This window comes from Oryzias latipes, chromosome 16 (genome assembly GCF_053564925.1).
Source record: "Oryzias latipes strain Hd-rR chromosome 16, Olatipes_Hd-rR_3.1".
Lineage (NCBI taxonomy): Eukaryota > Metazoa > Chordata > Actinopteri > Beloniformes > Adrianichthyidae > Oryzias > Oryzias latipes.
The window spans coordinates 5,800,033-5,821,811 of NC_136252.1; the positions used below are offsets into that span (position 1 = coordinate 5,800,033).

The 21,779-nt window shown below is 40.8% G+C and overlaps 2 protein-coding genes across 8 annotated transcripts in view; one reads left to right on the forward strand and one right to left on the reverse strand.

The window, feature by feature from the left end:
* ube3d (ubiquitin protein ligase E3D) overlaps positions 1-13,696 on the reverse strand; it is a 31,689-nt gene extending 17,993 nt beyond the window's left edge. The window contains exons 1-6 of the mRNA XM_011484858.4: positions 13,411-13,696; positions 9,727-9,935; positions 9,252-9,342; positions 1,815-2,037; positions 1,403-1,475; positions 1,248-1,326 (exon numbers count right to left, since the gene is read on the reverse strand). Of these exons, the coding sequence (XP_011483160.1) occupies positions 1,248-1,326; positions 1,403-1,475; positions 1,815-2,037; positions 9,252-9,342; positions 9,727-9,935; positions 13,411-13,499 (764 nt within the window). The 5' untranslated portion in view covers positions 13,500-13,696. The remainder of the gene's footprint in view (positions 1-1,247; positions 1,327-1,402; positions 1,476-1,814; positions 2,038-9,251; positions 9,343-9,726; positions 9,936-13,410) is intronic.
* Positions 13,697-15,207: 1,511 nt separating this feature from the next.
* Positions 15,208-21,779, forward strand: part of dop1a (DOP1 leucine zipper like protein A) — a 32,102-nt gene continuing 25,530 nt past the window's right edge. For 5 of the 7 annotated variants that reach the window (XM_011484854.4, XM_011484855.4, XM_011484857.4 and 2 more), the window contains exons 1-4: positions 15,211-15,517; positions 19,988-20,183; positions 20,482-20,663; positions 20,760-20,930. In XM_011484854.4, the coding sequence (XP_011483156.1) occupies positions 20,046-20,183; positions 20,482-20,663; positions 20,760-20,930 (491 nt within the window). In that variant the 5' untranslated portion in view covers positions 15,211-15,517; positions 19,988-20,045. Of the gene's footprint in view, positions 15,518-19,987; positions 20,184-20,481; positions 20,664-20,759; positions 20,931-21,779 lie in introns of all 7 variants that reach the window. The other 2 variants (XM_011484856.4, XM_078933037.1) reach the window with 1 other exon arrangement.

A 21,779-nucleotide genomic window follows, 5' to 3' on the forward strand; every position in this document is an offset into this window, starting at 1 on the left:
TTGTTTTCTAAGACATAGTCTCTGCAGAGCGGCAGGTTCATTAGAAGTTCACCTGAGTTGTGGGCAGGACTGTTTTCCCCCTTTCCCCTGCCAGTTGTTGGGAGCTTTCTGTGTACATGCTCTCTGGCTAGCTTACAGCCCCTCACACCCTCAACCTAACAATACCAGTGCAACATAAATGGTGAGCAATATTTGAGCTTTCCAGACGTATAGTTAGATCCAGATTCCAGCTCAGACGAGGAAGAAGTACATTGATCTATTTGTCTACAAGTGGATGCCTCAGAATGGAGCAGAGGAGAAGATCATTGTCCACTCAGCAATTTTCATTTGAGTTGGTCATTTCAGAGAAAACAAAGTGTTCAAAAATGTTCCCTTGTTTAACTGGAGCCACTATATCAAGGCTAAATGAAGAGCACAAGTACTCTGCAGATGAAGACAGAAATATGAGCCATTTGGTAAAATATTTAGCAAATAAAGTGCATGTCTCCTTCCTCCTTTAAAATGTGTCTGTAGTATGTGGGCTCTAAGCGGTCTCCATGACCTCATCTAGAGAGGCCACAAATGGTGGATAATATGTTTACAGTGGACTTCCTGTCACCCCACTGCTAACGCTTGTCCCAAGTCTGTCATCAATGGTACTTTGCTGGTGGTACAATCTAGCATGGAAGCTTGCCAATCAAAATCCTTTGTCTAATGAAGTGATTTTTATTCATTTCATTAACACATAGCAATGACTAACCAACTTTCTTTAGTTGCAAAAATCCACGTAAATACATTAAAAAGAAAAACAACAATCTTTTGAATGAAGTTTGATGTAGAAAAAGTACTAAAACTATTTTGAATCATGTTGTTGTCTTGTTATTGTAAACGGCCCTGGTGCTTTTCGTTTCAGTCATGTTTTCTTATATTTTTAGTTGCCCCTGAAGCAACTCCAGCCTCAGTGTCTTGGACACTTCTACATGGGACTTGGGTAGCTGGGAGACAAATCACCAAGAGGACAGCGACCGTTGTACCTCTGACCTCCCACCACCTCATATTGGTGAAAAGGTTCTGCCACGCTGCAGCTGATGTACTTTATTCCTCTGAACCTTAGCCAACTGTTGGTCTGTTCGACAAACCATAGAAATGAACAAAAACTTTATGGTTTTTGCTCCAATCTTAATGAGGAACTAACCTGTCCAGCGAATAACCTGAAAAGACTTGATGAATTTGAGTTTATTTGATGTCAAAAGCCAATAAAAACCTGCCTGCTTTGTGCAGCTTCTGGTTTTGGGTCCCCCACAGCGGGCTCCACAACCACTTGTGTAATGTAGAGCTTCAGCGCTTCTGTAAGACACAATGGAGAAGTGCTCTAAGGTCCTGCTGAACAGCATAAGTGAAATGAGCTGGAATGGGGGTGTACCTGGTGACACGGCCTCTCCCAGGACTGATGAGCAGCTCGCGCAGGAGATAAATGTCACACGGCGACAAGCTTTCTGTGCAAAAAGCAACAACAAGCATCAATACACAATCTTCTTCAAATGAAAAATACAGATCAGCAGTAGCTGCAACACAAATGTGAGACAGAAAATGGAATGCAGATGGTTTTTCTGCTCCTTGTGGGGTTTTTTCAGTGCCGTTCGTGTGTAGAATGATTAATGAAAGAGTGGAGGGATCAATCCTCATCAATTGCTGGTGATGGACTTCAATGGAGCCGCTGTCTGAGGCTGAAACGAAGTCTGTGTGGGTGACTATACTACACAACACAACGAGGACTCCAGTGTAGCACTTTGGGAAAAATCCCAAATTAAAATGGACATGCGCAGCCCTCTCACCTTTTGATCCTGTGTGTGTTCTGTTCCAACAGGACTCACTTCTTCAGTCAGAGTCTGAGTACAGCTGCTATCTCGGGCTAAAAGGACGAAGGTGTCACCCAATAAACAATCTTCAGCTCGAGGCAATAACTTCTTGTTGGCAAATGGATCCGGGTGGCAACACCAGTCGTCCACAATGGCGTTCCAGCTGCCGTTAGGGAGAGGAAGAACCCGCTTGAACACTCTAAAGGAGCAGGGGAGGAAGAAAAACACAATAACAGGCCTTCACTCTGTTACTGTCCAGGGATAGCCACTCAATAAATTAATTGGTGCTTGCAGCACAGAGCTGTCTGAGGCCCAGAAAAACACAACAAAACTGGAAAAAAAAAACAAAAAAAAACTATTACATAAAAAACTACAGGTGTAAAGGTCGTTCTTGGAAGAAAATACACATAATGTTCTAAAATACTGTTTTTACATTCAATATTTAAAAAGAATTGAATTTTCTTTTCAACTCCAAAAAAGTTTTTTAATATGATCATCTAGAGACAGTACAGAAGTGTTAGAAGCAAATTATTGAGTTTACTATGGAAGCATAAGTCAATACCAGAAATGCTTACTCTGTTTCAAAATGAAGCTGCGTTTGTTGACTCAAGAATAAAATAAAAAATTCAATCAGCCAAATGTTTTTTTCAGTTTCTTCTTCAACATCACTTATTCTGTCACTTAATTAAAATGATAATGAAAATGGTGTTTTACATTTCATTTTCAAAAAGTTCTCTAGTAAATGTGTAGCAATATTCATATAGAAATGTCTAATTTGACAATTAAATTGGATCAACAGAAATGATTTTTCATTTTCACAATGTAACTGCATCAAATGACTCAAAAATAAAATAAAATATCAATCCTCCAAAATGCTTATTCAATTTTTCCTTAAACACTGCTCATACTGTGTCATAATTAAAGCGAAAATGCAAAGAGGGGATTGCATTTACATTTTTACATCCACCTTGCAAAAAGTGTCACATACTGTAATTCATTTCCGGTCAGCAGTTCCAGTCAACAAACGCAGCTTCATTTTGAAAATGAAAAAGCATTTCTGGTATTGACTTTTATTGAATTATGAGACAGAAATGCTTCAATAGTTTCCGAGAACCAAACACATTAAAACCTGTAGTAAAATAATAGTCCATATATTTTTCTTTTAATCTGAATGAAAAAAAAAAGTGTTTCAAATGATTAATATTGAAAGAGATCGTCATTAACTAAATAAGTAAATCTCATTGAGATGTTGACTAAAGCAAAATAAAACCCTTTTTACAAAGTGTGGGACAATCACTCAAGCTTTTTCCCCCAGCAGAGTTATACATAGAAGAAAACATCTGATCAGGTTTTTCAGAACAGCAATGGTTTCGTTTCCTGTAGATCAGGGGTGTCCAGACTTTTTGCAAAGATTTGGTTAGGTAAAAATGTTTGAGGGCCAAACATTTTAGCCTAATTATTTTAAGAATATTAAATGCTGATGAACTGTTCAATGAACATTTTATTGCAATGGCATACTTTACATGTCCTCACACAGAAAGCAAATACATCTAAACAAGTTTTTACCAAAATTACAGTCCGTATATCCATTTCTTACATCATTCATTAGCAGTTATTTTGTTGTAGATAGCATGTCTCGTCTGTAAGTCGTAATTTAGCCCACCCCGATTAAGAAATCCAACAGATAGGTTTTAGAAAAATGCTGGGGGGAGCATGTTATTGATTTTTATGAAAGGAGCCTGTAGGAAATTTGAACGCAGGCTGCATTTTGCCCCCAAGGGCCGGACTTTGGACAAGCCTGCTGAAGATGTTAGAACCTAGACTGTCTGCACATTGACAGGAGCATTCAAGTTAAAGACCCACTCCAGTCATCTTTTGATCTGGTGTAAAAGCGTTCCCAGTGGTCTTTTCATTGTCATTATCTCAGAAATGCAATTTTCTTTTTATGTCCTCCATCATGAGAGAACATGCTGTTAAAAAATCTCACCGTTTTCATCAGAGTGGGTTTTAAACAATCAGTGGCTGCAGTGATTTGAGACACACCTGCAGTGTTAGTATTATGATGTGGGCTGCTAAAGTTAGTTGCCAAAAGTTAAGGTTTATCTGGCTCAAACTGAGCAGTAATTTAGGAAAAAATCTGATTTTTTTTTTAAATTGACCACACAAAAATACCAATTAAAATTATTAAATGTACAACAAAAGGACTTAAAAGAAGGTCTAATACTTCATCACCAATACAATAACCAGGGAGGTATTCCAGAAAGCAGGATTAAACTACCCTGACTTTAACCCTGAACTTTGGCTGAACTTGCTTACTCTGGGTATGTCGGTTCCAAAAGACTGGATATGAGTTGGCGTAATTACGCTCAACTTGGTAACCCTGGGTTAATACAGGTGCTAGGCATGTGCATAAAGATATTCTCAATGGATCGCTGATATCCCGAGAGAGCGCTATCCTCCAGTGAGACGGAGTCTGAGATTTAAATGACGGCGTATAAAGATTATACGTCCATCAAAAAAGTAATACGGCTGCATCATCAGCAAAAGAAAGTTTCTGCTCGGAGAAAAAGAACGGACAAAGTAAACGCACGAGTTTCTGATCTTATTTCCAATAACATTGTGATGTATATATATTATACAACTTATAAAACTTAAATGAATTGATTCAATTGGTAACAAGTAATTGAGTCAAATTTATTCAACCTAATTTCTTACGTCCATCTAACTCAATAATTGTTTATACAACTCAAATGTATATATTTATTAAACTAAATGTATTATTACTCCAATTCAATAAAATGTTTTTCCATCTTAATTTATTGTACTTCTTGAACTCTCATATGTCTAAGTTTGAGGCTGCAGATATTCTGATTTTTATAAAATTAAAATAAATGATGTAGTGATGATTTATAATGTATCCCATGCATTTAATTATCATGACTCTGACTATAACTTCAGTTCTTAAACTATATTATTATACTAGTAGTGCTAAATCATCTCATCCTTCTCTTCCTCCCTCTCACTCATGGTGCAGAAAGAATTAAACATAACAGGGTAAGATAACTCGGCAAAACACAGTAAAACAGCTAAACAACTAAACATATTTAGACAAAAACCTACACCTGTACACAAATCCTTCCAGAGAAAAAACTTGTGTAAATTCACGAGTTTTTTCTCAAAGGCAAAGGGAATGGTATCCCACAATTCCTTGCGGTGCCGATCTAACAGCAGCACCAAGGTTACACCTACTAATGGAATTAATTTGAATGAAAGTAAAATAAATGTCTGTTGACTACGTGTTATTTTATACGACGGAGTTTTAGGGCCACCCAAAAGAAGAAAAAAAAAGTACAATTACGACATTTTATCTCGTAAATTTACGAGAAAAAAGTCATAGATTAACAAGGAGAAAACACCGAAGTTGTCCGTTTATCGGAGCATCGCTTGAAGATGAAAGATGTGGAGCCTTTTGTGAAGCTTAGTTTTCGGATTATTATAGGTTTAAAACAAAGAGATTCTGAACCTTTGGCGACTCAAATCAGATTATTGTCAGTAGAGCCGTCTTACCGAGGTTCAGTGTCAGTAAAGCAGAGTTTCATATGTACAATAAGGAGCTCAGAGACATGTTTTGGTGCAGAGTATCGTTCCAGCTTTTATTCTCCTTTTCATTCACAAACCCTGAAGTTCATCTGTCACCTTACGTCATGAACCTGTCAACGTCCCGTTATATCATTAAACAACAAAGATGAATGAAAATAGTCTGTTGTATTAGCATTAGAACGTTGAAAATGCCAAAAAAGTGATCCTCCTCCTCAGACACACAAACGTCACACAAACGTAGAGATCTCGTCTTTGGTGGAGGAAGAAAGGATTCAAGCAAACAGCTGCAGGGACACCGATGGCTTCATCGGGCTGCAGGGATCCTGCAAACCAACCATCAATAAATAAAACTTAAAATAAATTTGTAAATCAAACAAATGAGCTTCCAGATATTTGGAACGTTCAAGCTCATTCAGCTCACCTGTTCAACTGAGTTTAGTCGGTCTGCTCTGCTGCTGTGCGGCGTTCACCTGCTGCTCTGCATGCTCACTTCCACTTAAAATCTTAAATTTACAAGTTTTTTCTCATAAATTTACGTCTTAAAATCTTGTAAATTCACGAGTTTTTTCTCATAAATTTTCGAGTTTTTACCTCTTAAATTTACGAGATAAAAACTCGTAATTTTACTTTATTTTTTTTAATTTTTTTTGGTGGCCCTAATACTGCGTCGTAATTTTAAGATGACTGAACGCAAAAAAAGATTTATCTTGACTGAAGCCAATACTTAAGTTAGATTAATGTAAAAAAGTTTATCTTTCCAGCATCAGTCTTTAACCAGTTTTTAAACAGGTCCGATACCAGCTCCCCCTCCCCCAGCAGTCCACCCACTTCTCCTCTGAACGACCACTGGACTCCTTCCACTCACCTTCCAATGAGTGAATGAATGAATGGACTGTTCATCACACCCACTCAGGTGAGGAGAGAGCTGGAGAGGCTCAACCAGCGAAAGGCTGCTGGACCTGATGGCATCAGTCCCCGGGTACTCAAGAACTGCTCCAGCCAGCTATGTGGTGTACTTCAGCACCTGTACAACCTTAGCCTTAACCTTCAGAGCTTCCCAGTGCTGTGGAAGACTTCCTGCCTCGTCCCGGTGCCAAAGAAAAACCATCCTGAGGCCCCCAGTGACTACAGGCCTATAGCACTGACCTCCCATGTTATGAAGGTCATGGAGCGGCTGGTGCTGTCACACCTCAGACCCCTGGTGAGCCCCTTCCAAGACACTTTGCAGTTTGCATACCAACCCAAGGCTGGAGTGGAGGATGCACTGATATACCTGCTGCAGAGGGCATAGTCCTCCCTGGAAAAGCCGAACACCACAGTGAGGATCATGTTCTTTGACTTGTCTTCAGCCTTCAACACCATCCAGCCGAGACTGATGAGGGAGAAGTTAGGGAAGATGCAGGTGGATGCCCCCCTGGCCTCGTGGATTGAGGACTACCTGACAGGTCGACCACAGTTTGTGAGACTGCAGAGCTGTGTGTCTGACACCCTGATAAGCAACACAGGAGCCCCTCAGGGAACCGTGCTGTCCCCCTTCCTATTCACCACCTACACAGCTGACTTCCAGTACCACTCTGAGCTCTGTCACCTCCAGAAGTAGTCTGATGACACAGCTGTGGTCGGGTGTGTGAAAGATGGACAGGAAGAGGACTACAGGAGCCTCGTGGAGCGTTTCGTCAGGTGATCTGGGGAAAATTACCTGCAGCTGAACGTGGCAAGACAAAAGAGATGGCGATTGACTTTAGCAGGAGAAAGTCTTTCCCAGTCTGTATCGGTGGGACGGATGTGGAAATTGTCTCGTCCTACAAGTTCCTGGGTGTACATCTAGACGATAAACTGGACTGGTCCACTAACACTGAGGCCGTCTACAAGAAGGGCACGAGCAGACTTTACTTCCTGAGGAGACTCAGGTCCTTCAATGTGTGCAGTAGGATGCTCCACATGTTCTACCAGTCTGTCATGGCGAGCACCATCTTCTTTGCTGCAGTGTGCTGGGGTGCTGGCATCAAAGGACTCCAACAGACTGAACAAACTCATTAGAAAAGCAGGGTCTGTTATTGGCTTCAAGCCTGCCAATCTGGAGGAGGTAGTGGGGGACAGACTACTGGCTAAACTGGGGACCATCATGGACAATCACTCCCACCCCCTCTTCAGGGAGGTGGACAACCTGAGAAGCAGTTTCAGCGGCAGACTTATACACCCCCGCTGTGCCAGAGAACGATACAGGAAGTCATTGCTGCCATCAGACTTCCCAATTCACCTGGCAGACTTGGATGTACATAAGATTTTTTGAGAGTTCTAGAGTTTTTCAACTGTATAGTTATTTTATTATTATTTTATTCAATTTTTCCTCTTTTCTTCCCTGTATATTTTGTGTCTGTGTTTGTCTTTATTCCCCTATTTCCGTAGTGCTGCTACTACAACTAAATTTCCCTTCGGGGATTAAAAAAGTTGATCTTGAATCTTGAATCCATCCGTGGTCTTATCGCCCTCTCATGGTGGAAAAAGTAATATCTGAGCTTCTTCATCCACTAAATTATCTTCAAATGGACACGTCATGCTGCTTCACCTCTCTGAAAACAAACTAACCTTCAACTTATCCTGCTCCAGACCAGGTTATGTTCAGAGCATGAGTTGCCATAGCAACTTGACATACCCTGAAACATACCTCCATTTCTGGAACCGAAAACTGAGGTTATCAACTTCCTTAGCCTCAAACTTACCGTGGGAGCTAGCATAACCTGCTTTCTGGAATAGCCCCCCTGGAGAAGAATGCGATTCTTTGCAACTCACAAATGTGCTCTGTGACAAAAACTGAAAACTGATAAGATTTACAAAACCTTAAAAAAAAGATTAGAAAGACAAGACTCGTTTACATGATCCCTAAGTGTTGATAAAATTAGATTTGTAGTTATAAAGATATATAAAGATTTAAATAAAACTAGTTCTATTCTAGTTCCATCCATTCAACAGCAGCACCACGACAAACTACCAATACGTTTGATGCAATGCAGTTATTGGCTGGATTGAACGTTGGAGATAGAAGATGAGAGCCACAAAGTGCTGCTCACCAAACACAACAATAAATAAACAATCCGCAGAACTATGATTTCATTTCCATCTAACAGTTTTGAAAATGAAAATTGGATTTGTGTCAAATTAGCATCATATATTCCCCCATAGAGACTTAAGATCAACCTTTTGAAGTCCATAAACAATGAGGGGCTTCAGACGTCTTCTTTTGTTCAATTCAAGCACTTTGATCGTTTTTCTTTCCACAAAGATAGTTTTTCTTTGCTAAAAGAACAGCTGTACGTATTTTTGATCCTTTCATTTGTAGTGCCCCCCCCCATATACATTGTTTGAGCTCCACTGCTCAGAATGCTGTTGGTGTGTCTTTTCATGCCTAAAAAACTAATAATTCTTGTTGTGGGACTGCCTAAGCTAAAGTTTTGAACTATTTGGTTCAAAGGAGAAAAAAAGTCTGTTCATTGGGTGACAGTGGGTAGCTGCTGACAAGCACAGCCTGAGGGCCAGGGTCCCCAATATGCAGCCAGTGCAATTTCCTGCAAATCACATTGCAGTGCAGACAAAGCTGCAGGGCAAAGAGAACAACACCAAAGACCAATTCAGGCACCTATAGGTAAAAACAAAAACCCCATTTCTTTTAATGGTCAGTGCAGACCTTATTGTTCCACAGCCTCTATAACTCCAACCTGTCAGGCATAGAACAGCAGACTGCTCTGAGGACAAGTCCGTCCCTTTTTGGATAAACACAAAGAAGTGTGTAACCAAACCCCGTCTGCACCTTACCTGTCCTCCAGCAGCCGGGTCATGCAGCCCTGGCAGTAGAAGCAATACGTCTCTTTTGCTCGGAGACTCTCCGTCACACAGTCAGACGCCTCTGTGAAGGGCCAAAGCCAAGCAAAACAAATGAGCCAGGTGTGCTGAGAGGGAGCTCACCTTCAAGTACGGAGCAGGAGAATCAATAAAACCGGGAGTGGCCGGGGTGACCTGTATGTGCAGCGGATGATCAATCTAAATCTGATGGGACTGTCACGCCGTCCTTAGCCATAACTTTCTGTTTCGATGGCAGTGACAACCATTTCAGGTGAAGCCAAAAGATGAGCGTTTACAAGACGCTGCTCAAAAACTTCAGACCAATTAAAGGGAGTTCTGGCATGGCAGATAAAGAGGCTGCTTATTGGTTTTTAATGATGCTCAGTGCAAAATAGGATACCTTCAAGTACTTTGATGAGTGGCTCCAATTAAATGTGAGGACTTCTACCTTTATGAGAGCTCTGCTCAACAGTGATGCGGAGCCTGAAGTGCAGCTCCTCTGCACTGGATTCTCCAGGTGTTGGGATGCAGGACCCCTCCGTGAAGCTGACTCCAGCGGGCAATGCCAGCTCCAGCTGCCCTCTGGGAGTCCTGACCACAAGAGAGGACCCTCCTCCGGTTACAAGCACATCATCAGCAGCTCCGGCCACCTCCTTCCTGCAGGAGACGGAGGCAGAGACGCAGACTGGCCATCAGATTTAAGTCAGACAGGATTAGAGCAGCCGATAAGAGAAGACTCAACACATACCAAATGCAAAACATGAAAAATAGTGGAAAAAATAAACCGTTGTTTCATTGAAGGAAAGTAAAAAGTTACAAGCAGCTCTAAAAAAAAAAAGCCTTTTTAAAAAATTAAATCAAAAATTGACATGCAAGAGTCTGAGATCGTAATGTCAGACTAAAAGTGAAAATACATACATAAAAACTAAATTCATTTCATTCAAATGCATTCATTTCAACAATTAATTAATAAATCACCCCCCTCCCCCTAAAAAATGTTTCCAGACTCCAGGGAAACAGAGCAGCGACTTGAGAAATGAATGAAATGATTTATTGATTTCTCCAGCTCTCATTACACTGTCTGGCACTGCCTGAAACCCCCCAAGAATCTGTCAAATCTAAAGTTCTCCGCTTGAACGTCTTTCTCCTGAACCTCAGGAAAAAGCTACAAAACACGACAAGCAAACATTTAAGGGCTTTTGGCTCGTAAAAGAGCAGCTTTCCTCTCCTCTAACTTTGTTTTAAACTATGACAGTTGCAGTTTCTTTTGGGATAATGTGACGTACATCTGCTGCATCAGGTTGTAATAGTTTAATACTTTGCCATAGAACTCCTATAAAGATATTAATCCCTAATCATAATAATAATAATAATGATAATAATAATAATTATTATTATTATTATAATCAGAAAATTCTATTTTCTCTTTTTTTTTGCGCTTTTACAAAAAAGACAGTTTAGCAATTATTGCTGTTATGTAAAATACAAAAGGCAGCATTTGTCTCCTGCCAAATGAAAATGGACTATTGTAACGGATTTGTAATTAGTCTCGCCCGCGGTGATTAATAAGACAGCCACATCCAAACCCTATTGTTAAAATGTCATGTCCTAATCTATGAATTTCAGAAAATGTGGGACAAAACATTGTCACAAAAGAACAATGCATTCAAACAAGTATTCCTATTTATTCATTTGTTTGTTTGCAAAGGTGGACAGACTCCTACTATGACTGAAGATGAACTAGGGTGGACTTTTATGTGGTTTCATGTACAGTGGATGGTTTCCCAGGAGACCACAGGACTTCTCAGCTGTTGGGAAAACAAATGAAGTACATGTGGTAGCAGAGTGCTGAGCTCTGTGAAGGTCAATGCTTTTGGAAAGTCCTCTAGGAACTGAAGATTTTTTTTATATCTTTAGATCTACTCCATCTAGAGGCACAACAGGTGTACTGCACCCACCGCTTTGACTAGTAAATTTAATTTGATCATTTTAACATTATTCCCATTATTATTATTATTATTATTTCAATATTCTAGATGTAATCCATATCATGCCAGGGGTATGTTTTTATTTCTACCAGAAAAAATAAAGACATTTTATAGCATTTTTCTCTATGTTACAGCAGATGCTGGGTTTTTAAAGAATTGGTTCTTCAATATCACTGATCGTATCCTAGAAATTAAAGTCAGTTTTGTCATTTTTATCCTACTTAGGCAAAAACTGCCCTTAGTTACTTTTTAGATGTAATTATAATTTCTTTACCAAAGGTTGCTCCTTTCTTTAGTATAAAACAATAATTGTTGAATGCTATAAAGCATTCAACCCATTGTTTTCCTGTTTCTCCTTCTTTCTTTCTTTATTATGGTATCTTCTGCCATTTTTGGACGCTCAACTTCTACAGTTTTTATGCTATTTTGAACTTTCGTCTATTAAAATGTTCAGCTCGTTCCAGTTGTGACTTTTGGTCCTTCAAATCCTTGAACTTTTCAAGATTTCCAGGATTTTTGCCTCCGTTAAAATAAATGGGGAATCCTCAAAAACCTTTTTTTCCTTCTTTCTTCCATTATAACTTCAACATACTTTAAGCTTCAGATTTTCACGTTTTTTTTTTCGTTTTTGAAATATAAGCCTTTAAACTTTGTAGTAATTTCAGCTTTGTAATGGGTTTCAATGGGAGAGGCTTCCGACATTTTCACCAAAGTTCACCCTGTTTCATAGCTCCTTACTTTGGCATTCTTTCAGCTACAGACACCATTACAACGTTAAAACGCTCACAGGACTTTGGACAACAACATAATTTCGTCTTGAGATTATGCAATTGACAGTTTTTTTGAATTACCTTTCAACAATCTCCCCCGCTGTGGCGTGAAGTCATATGGTCGACGGAGGAAAAAAGCCTTCAGCTTCTATAAACAAAGCTCCCTCACGTCTAGAAGGTCAAATTATTACCCTTTAAGTTTAATTTTCAGTCAGCAATATAGCATTCAACCCTGCACTTTTCTGCAGCTCCTTCTAGTTGTATGAAAATGTTCTTTCTAAAATAAAATTAATTTTGGTTGGAAAGTTGTAAAATAGGCAGAAAATTGATTGAAGGGTCTTTGTTGAAAACTACATCTAATAATAATAATAATAATAAGATTACATAACATTACTAATAACAGGACTCTTGCCTCACAGCAAGAAGGCCCCCGGTTCAAGTCCCGGCTGGGGGACCTGAAACAGCCCATCAACGGGGGACCTTTCTGTGTGGAGTTTGCATGTTCTCACCGTGCATGCGTGGGTTTTCTCCGGGGCCTCCGGCTTCCTCCCACTGTCCAAAAACATGCCTCATAGGTTAATTGGTTAATCTAAATTGTCCCTATGTGTGAGTGTGAGACTGAATGGGTGTCTGATTGTGGCCCTGCAACAGACTGGCGAACAGTCCAGGGTGTCCCCTGCCTTCTCCCAAAAGTGACCGGGATAGGCTCCAGCAGCCCTGTGAAGCTAGAAAATGAATGAATGAATGAATGAATGAATGAATGAATGTATGCTGGTGGACCATGCGTATGGAAACATACGTACTGACAACCCATCAGTTCATGCAGACTGAAGAAGACTGACGCTCACGTGCTCTTTGGAGAAGCAGGAAGCCATGTTTTCTCCAAACTGCAAGGTTCTCAAGACTGATCCTTTCATTCAGCAACATCCAGATTCTCATGGCATTGTTCTGTTGATTCAATCTTAAAACTGATTTATTTAGCTATATTTAGTGCAGAGGTCAAATGAAGCTGCCTGCTGTGGACTTCAAACGACATTTTCAGATATTCTGCTTGATTCATTGATCAGGTGAAATTAAATTTATCAATGAATATGCGCATCAATGTTAACTTTTCAAACAAAGTATTAGATGTACATAGATAAAAAAGAAAATGTGATCAAGTCCCCCTGGTCCAGGTTTCCTAACAGCTTTAAGCTGGTTCATTTATAGAAGACTGATGATTTATTCAACAATAACGTGATGATCAGTCTTAATTCTTTACTTTAGCGACTCAACATCGGATTATTTAAGCAGCTAACCTCAGGCTCACAGTCCAGGAGTTCAGAGGTAACTAGATCTATCATAATAGCTAACGTCGGCTTTCGTTGACATTACCTGACAATAAGAAGTCCACTCAGGAGCCGTTTCCTCAGCTCCCAAAAGACTCCAACTCCACGTGTCTTGCATGACGTGAGTTCTGTCATGTTTAGCAGATCCTTGGCTTTGGGATCGACACAAAAAAAACAACCCAAAGATGACCGGATATGTGAGTTATGATGGTAAAGTCCAATCTAAGGAATAGAGGATAGTGATGGGCTAGTAGTAGGAAGAGTCCCGTGTTTGCACCATCTGCACAGAGCTTTGTGTCTTGGTTTTCCTGTAGTAGCATTCAACATCCGGGAATGACTTTCAAAATAAAAGACGTGTTTACAAAATTAATTAGTTGTCCAAGCAGTGTGATTAGATGGTATAACAATTATGGCTTACTCATAACAGCTCATTGGGGCATTATATTTTACCATGTTTTTTTCTTAAATAAATAAATGAATAAATAAAATTAATAATAATAATAATAATAATAATAATAATAATAATAATAATAATAATAATAATAATAATAATAATAATAATAATATATTTTACTTACAATTGTAAATGTAAAATCTAACCTGGACCACATTTATTTATTGGAGGGGAAAAACATCATAAAGGTAATTAATTTTGTTAAAACTGCTAACATCTATTTTTTGTGAATAATGAAATAATGAACAACGTCTGAATCATTGTTTTTAAAGTTTTTTCAAATCACACTTTTCATGCATTGTACACATGTAAGATCATCTTTAAATTTGCTTGAAGTAGAATTTGACTCTTGGAGCACTTTACACATGTAAAAAATTCCCCAGCTGATATTAAACAGTTAAGACCTAGGGCCAAGAGGAAAAAAAGGACACGGACTGCAATGCTGAGGCTAATTCTACAGTCTATTTACTTTTGTGGAATTAAAGTCCAATTCCAGTCATCTTTTGATCCGTTTTAAAGGTATTTCCCGTGGTCTTTGGATTATGATTATCCATTTTTAGGAGAAAAAAAAACAATGGTTGTTTTCTAGGACATAGTTTCTGCAGAGTGGCAGTAGTTTATCACAAATTTCCTCTAAACTGTGGGCTGGACCGTTGGCAAAAAGCAATCTTCCTATTACTAATAACTGAGAGTTCTCTGTTTACACTCTCACCCATTAGCTTACAGCCCATCACACTCCAACCTATACTACTGGTGCAACAAAATGTCAAGCAATATTGGAGCAGTCCAGCCGTACAGCTTTGAGCCAGATTCCAGCTCAGATGAGGAAACACAAGACAGACATGGATCTGTTTGTCTGCATCAGAATGGAGCGGAGCAGGCAGCTTGTGGCATGCCGGTTGTAGCTTCTATGTCACAACTACAAGCTTTTCCAAAGACACTTTTTGCCTGCTCCTGAGTCACAATATTTGAACGGAGAAATACTCAGAAGGGCAATTTTAAACTTAATTTTCCTAATATATGTCTGCCATCGTCAGAAAAAAGGCACAAGAACATGTTAAAACACCATTTTCATCAAAACAAGTGATTGTTTAAAGGGCAATTGATTTGAACGTTTCTTAGGGCCCATTTTAAGATAAAGGACATTTTAAGATAAAGGAGAAAAAAAGTTTAAAAATTGACAGAATTTGTTAATCCAAAATAGACTCTTGCGTTTATGTTTTTTTTTATTGGAGACTTTTTCGTGCGAAAATAGGATTTTATCATGAAGGCACGGAGTGCGATTTCCTGGAGCATTGGGCGTAACCTTTGCGCTCGTGACACCATACCCGGAGCTGATTGGTTGTCGCAGACTTCCACGCGGAAAAGCCCTCGAACGCAGTGCCGAGCTGCAGTGCAGTCTGGGAACTGTCAGCCCTTTAGCTTTAGATGTGCTGCAACGGGAGGAACAGAACGTCCACCTCAGGTTTTCTTTTAGGACAACATTAGGCAGAAACAGGAACATGTAGATGAAAAGCGCCTTTGGTTTGTCATCACAGTGTTTCTCTCAGGGCTCCAGGTGTTGTTATAGAGGCTGATCTCGGCTGTGGGCCCCGGCCGAACGGCTAGCTGCTCATCATCACGGTCACATCATCAGCAGCAGCAGCAGCCGTGTTTACCTATCGAAGCGGATGCAAGAATTGAATGACAGCCCCAAACGGTAAGGCTTTTGTACTGTTTTTGTTTTAAATTTACGCTTTAAAATGGCACGGGTCGAAGTGAAATTAACAACTGGTTATTTGGTAGAACGGACGACTTTAAGCAGCCTTTTCTAAGGTCTACACACAACAATAGAATAGCGGGCGGGGGAGTATTATATTTGATGAAAACACTCTGTTGTTGTTGTTGTTGTTGTTGTTGTTGTTACTCCCTGTTCATTTCTTTCCCGAAACATTAATATGTGGAATACAATAAAGTCAAGAACAGTTGAGTCAAGTGGAGGCCTTCAGAGTTTCAGTTTCTTCCACTTTATGAAAGATTCAGGCACTTGGCCTGGCTGACCCTTTACGTCAGAGACCTGATCCACACTCACCTGACAGGCCACGCCCACAGCTCAAATGACATCACCAGGTCCCAGTTAAAACTGTCATCAAAGCGAGTTTCCACTTTGTCATAACCTAAAGCTAGATCCAAACAGTTTAGCTCAAAGGTGTGATGTCTGTCTCATCTGTAGCACCTCTGATTCAAAAATAGGTTTTTAATTAAAGCACATGACAAACTTGGTGTAAAAGGTTTTTGTAAGTCGAGGCATTTGAAAAATCCAAACCAACCTGAAGCTAAAAGAAAGCATGGTGGTTACGCTCTAACTCAGTGCAGATCATTCAAATAAAGAAACAGACAAAAACAAATCAAATCAATCCAAAAACAGGAACTTCCATTTCGTCTCTTAGGCAACATTGATGTAGCAAATAATGAAGACCCGTGTCAAATAATGCATCTTCTCAGGGAAAAGTTCAAAGTATTTTTCCACCGGAACAGTTTGTACACCAAATGAAAGTTTACTCGTTACTCAGTCCCAAACAGAGGTTCGTTTGGTAAACTGGTTCAACTGGTTTGAAGTGATAAAACTGATTCAGTTTTGCAGCTGATGGCACCAACATGAGGTGGAGAGCATCCCTGAGTGAGGGACCATCACACCCTGAAGCAGAGAAGCTGCAGCAGCCCAAGTTCATGTTACATAAGCAGGAAACTGAGGTGAAAATGCCTGATAAAGCACGCAGTGATGTCATGGACACATCTCTATTTGCTTCAGACAACCAAAAGATGGCAATCGAGTTGGCTGTCATCAGCCAAACATCCTAGTAGTGGATTTAGGGAAATCTCTGTGTAATCTTCTTAGTCAGCCAAGCATCATTAAAATGCGCTTCTGAGTGTCATTATTGAACACGGGCTTTCTAGTATGTGAGTGCATCCATCCTCTTGAAGCTGCTTTTAGCAACGCAGCAACCCACAGAGCCGTTTGAGTTTCCTCTTTCCTGTAGCTCCTGCAGAACAGCTATTTGAAACCAGCTTCTCACAAAAGGAGTTCATGTGAGGCAAGACCTGATCTCAGCTGCAGTTTGAGAAGGGAAGCTTCAGTGAAGCATCCAGTAGAACAGCCAGACTACGCTTTTGCTTCCAATCTGCTTCATTCACTGAAAAACCCACTCTATTGAAAAGGAGCTTTTTAGTATGTTCTTATGGGCATCCGTGGTGCGGCCGTGGTGCAGTGGTAGGGCGGTCGTAAGGTTGCAGGTTCGATTCCCGCCTTGCACGCCCAGGAGTCGAAGACACTGAACCCCACCTTGCCTCTGGTGGTAGGTGGGCGCCAGTGTTTGGCAGCGGAGTTGAATGGGTTTGTGTGATTGTGTGTGTGTGACTGGATGAATTGATTGATTGGGGCGGGCGTGGTGCAGCGGTAGGGCGGTCGACCCATGATCATAAGATTGCAGGTTCGATTCCCGCCTTGCACGCCCATGAGTCGAAGTGTCCTTGGGCAAGACACTGAACCCCACCTTGCCTCTGGTGGGAGGTTGGCAGCAGTGTTTGGCAGCGGAGCCGCCATCAGTGTGTGAATGAGTGTGTGAATGTGTGTGTGCATGGGTGAATGGGACTGTGACTGTAAAGCGCTTTGGGCCTTCGTAAGAAGTTAGAAAGCGCTATATAAGTATACGCCATTTACCATGAATGGGTCTGTGACTGTAAAGCGCTTTGTCTTTGTAGGTAGAAAAGCGCTATACAAGTATACGCCATTTACCACTTTACCATTTATGACATTTTTCTGATGATGGAGGACTTACAAATTGAAACCAGAACTTTACATACGCCATATAAAAACACAGACATGGTTTTTGTGTTTTCTTACCGTCAGACATGAAATAAAAGTCAACTTTTCCTGTTTTAGGTCAATTACAATTAACAAAAGTATTTCTATTTGTCAGAATACTGAAAGTAGGGTATTTTTAGACAACTTTGTATTCCTTATTTAAGGACGAAGGCAAAAGATGTTATGAAGATGGTAAGAATGGGTCATTATCAACAGTAAAACGAGTATTGTACAGACATGGGTTGAAAGGCTGCTCTGCCAGGAATAACCCATTACACCAAAGGAAACAGAAAAGCCAGGTTAAAGTTTGCCAAAGCACACAACCATAAAGACTTTCATTTTTGGAGACATGTCCTGTGGTCTGACGAAACTAAAATTGACCTTTTTGGCCAGAATGACCAACGTTCTGTTTGGAATAAACAGGGGGAAGCCTGCAGGCCTCGAAACACCATCCCTACTGTAAAACATGGGGGTGGTGGCATCATGCTGTGGGGTTGTTTTGCTGCTGGAGGGACAGGTGCACTTCACCAAATAGGTGGGATCATGAGGACAAAACAGTATGTGGAAATATTTGAGCAACATCTGAAGACGTCAGCCAGAAAGTTGAAATGGATCTTCCAAATGCACAATGACCGAAGCGTTAAGCCGAACTGGTTACAAACAACAACAGAATCTGTGTGTTTTTATGAGGTGTATATAAACTTCTGGTTTCAACTGTATATAAAGAAGCTTAACATTTCATTTCTGGGTATTTCTTTTTCAAAACATTTTGAATCAGGAGCAAATGAAAAAAAAAAAAACGCAGTTTGAAAGAGATTGTAGTTGTGATGTAGAAGATACTCTGGGCAGGAAACAGCCTTCTCACTCCTCTCCATTCCGATGCATCCACTTGCAGACAGACAGATTCACGTACGTCCTCATTTTCCTCGTCTGGCTTAAAACTGTGCGGCTCAACAGCTCCAATATTGCTCGCCGTTTTTGTTGCGCTGCCAACGTTAGGGCTGGGGTGTGAGGGGCTGTAAGCTAGAGGGAGACCATGTAAACAGAGAGCTCTCACTTATGGATGACGGGAAGAGGGGGTTGGGGTTGCTATGTGCCAATTGTCCTGCCCACAACTCACAGGTTAATTTCTAATGAACTACTGCCACTCTGCAGAAACTATGTCTTAGAAAACGATACAGGTTTTTAAAATGTTGGCTAAAAATGGCATCATCATAATTACAAGACCACTGGGAATGTAGGATGATCAGATCTTTAGTTGTGTCAATAGAAAAAGAAAGATATGAATAAGTTTTCATTGTTTAACCCAATATCATCCTGTCCTAATTCATTCTGACTGTGACCAAGTCCCAGATAAGCCACACTGTTTGACATCATGAACACAAAAGGGAAGAAGATGCTTCTATGTTTGTGGACAGTCTCATTTCCTGAGTGGATGTTGTTTTGCTCTCAGAACTGATGTCACTCTGGTTCACAGTTGGGTGAGACGTCCGTTGACATCTTCAGCTGGTGTTCACCTTTCTTCATATCCCTTCAGGACGGCGAATAAGCTCAGGTGGTTTGGCAAAGAGTTTCACACCGGACGTCCTTCCTGACAGACACAGCCCTGTAGTTTATCCAGGTCCTACCCAAGGACCCACCGGGATTTCCCATGTTCCAGCTCTGTCCTTCCCTGCCACTTTGACTGAATGTGGAGGAGATTCTGAATGATAAACGGTCTGCACGCTCCTCTGCCCAAACAGTACTCCAACTGGCTCACATTAACACACGCTCACTCAAGGAGCAGCTAAGCCAGCCTGTTTTACTAAAGGACACTTCAACGTGTGTGTGTGAGGTCGCCAGGAATCAAACTACAAACCCTTCAGCTGGGAGATGACTGCTGTACCCTCCTTTGGGTTGTCTGTTCAGTGTTTGACCAGCAGGTGACACTAGCACATAGATGTTTGAGCAGAAAGGTCCAGAGTTAATGAAAATCTTTTTGTTCAGAAATCTCGCTATTCTTACTATGGAAACTCCTCAGAACATCTGAAACTTTCATCTTTAACTGCAAGTGTGACGATGCACATTTGCCGCTCAGAATGAAGGAATGGGCTCATTTCCGGTCACGTTGCATAAATGATAAATAAATGCCTTATAAAAGGAAAATGTCTGTCGGCGTTCACCAACAATCAAAATGTTGTCACTGCGGCTCGTGTGCGACTTTGACCTCCTTTTCTCCTCCCTGTGGAGCAAACAGACTCACCCTGAGTGAGGCGTGCCGGCCACGCCTCTTAGTGTCACGTGCAGAAGGAGGGGACAGAACTAAAACGTGATCCTTTCTTGCAGGTGTGATGTACGGATCTGTGGGCTGTGTGGTTCATTGAAGGATTAACCAGCTGGGAGAATGAATGCAGAGGAGGTGGAGCTGCTCAGTGACTCAAAGTACAGGAACTATGTGGCTGCAGTGGACAAAGCCCTCAAAAACTTTGAGTACTCCAGTGAGTGGGCAGACCTCATCTCTGCACTGGGTAAACTCAACAAAGTAAGGACCCAGAAACCCCACAACTGAGCGTTTTCTACCTTTTTTTTCCCCCCGTCTGTTTCTGAGAAGGAAAAAATTGCATTCCCTGGATTTCATTTAGTGAAAAGCTAAACTTAACGCGTTGCATTCAAAGTTCATATCCATATGCGTCTTGTCTAACACATTTTTAAACTACAAATGAGTTTAGGGAACTCCGCTAAACGTTGAGAAATTAGCGTGAACTTTTTTCTTCGTCTAGTTGAAACTGCAAATACGGATCATATTTGACCACACTTCTAAAATGTTCCCGTCTTCTCAGGTTTTGCAGAACAATGCAAAATATCAAGTTGTTCCCAAGAAGCTGACGATAGGCAAACGGCTGGCCCAGTGCCTCCACCCTGCCCTGCCTAGTGGAGTCCACCGGAAGGCCCTGGAAACCTATGAGATCATCTTTAAGATCATCGGGCCCAAGAGGCTGGCCAAAGACCTCTTTCTGTACAGGTATTTCACTTCCGGCTTCAGCTCCGTTTAAAGGATGCTTTTTTTTATTTGCTGGGAAAATTGACCAAACAGTTGTATCTTTTTCCATGACTGCAGCTCCGGGCTCTTTCCTTTGCTGTCGAATGCTGCCATGTCTGTGAAGCCTGTGCTGCTGGGGCTCTATGAGACCTACTATCTGCCACTGGGGAAGACTCTGAAACCAGGCCTGCAGGGCTTGCTAACTGGAGTTCTGCCTGGTCTGGAAGAGGGTTCTGAATACTATGATAGGTAGGAGCAACAGTAACAGAAGAACTTGCAGTGTTTGCTAGTTCACGGGCAGACTTATAAGTAATTCACAGTTCTGTTGAATTAGTAATCAGCATGATTAGGGTGACCCAACAGAAATGAGACATTCTGTTTGGTTGAAATGATTTGTTCCAATTCCATTTAAGGGCTTATACTGTGCAAAATCAACTTTTTAAGCTTTCAAGTGGCTTATAATGTTCATTCTTCACAAAAAGAAACACCAAAGCGGTATTTTGATCTGTTCACGCATTTCGGATTATTCCTCCTTAAAAGCTGCGCTCTGAGCACCAGCCCCTCCCAATCCACGAAAACGAGCGTGTTCTCACATTGTGAAGTAGACCAGTGAGAACAGCCCCTTACAGAAAAAGTCTGTGCTGCCAGCTCCGCCCCCCAGGCTAAAAGAAACGCCCACTTTCTTCACAGAGCTAGCGATGATCGACTTAAACTCTTTCCTTTTCTATGCACAATCTTTGCAATGGTTCAGATGCTGTTTGCTTTCGTGGGCGAAACACAGACACGCTGCCAAAGCCGGCTCTAGGTGATGTCATCAAATGGGCGGCACCCACATGGAGCGAAAGGCGGAGTCTCAAAAATCAAGTAGTCTTACTTCAGAGGATGAAAATTGGCAGCAAAAATAAGTCCTATTTCATTAAAAAATTGTTCTTTATGTGTGCCAAAGGTAATATATCATCACATAAATGGATTTAGTTTACTACTAAGAAAATATAGGCCCTTTAAAACGTCTAACTGAGAAGAAACATTTTAAATTAAGCGTAGAGCTTCAGCTTTGACATTTTTAACAAACTTTGATTTAGGGTGATATGCCCTAAA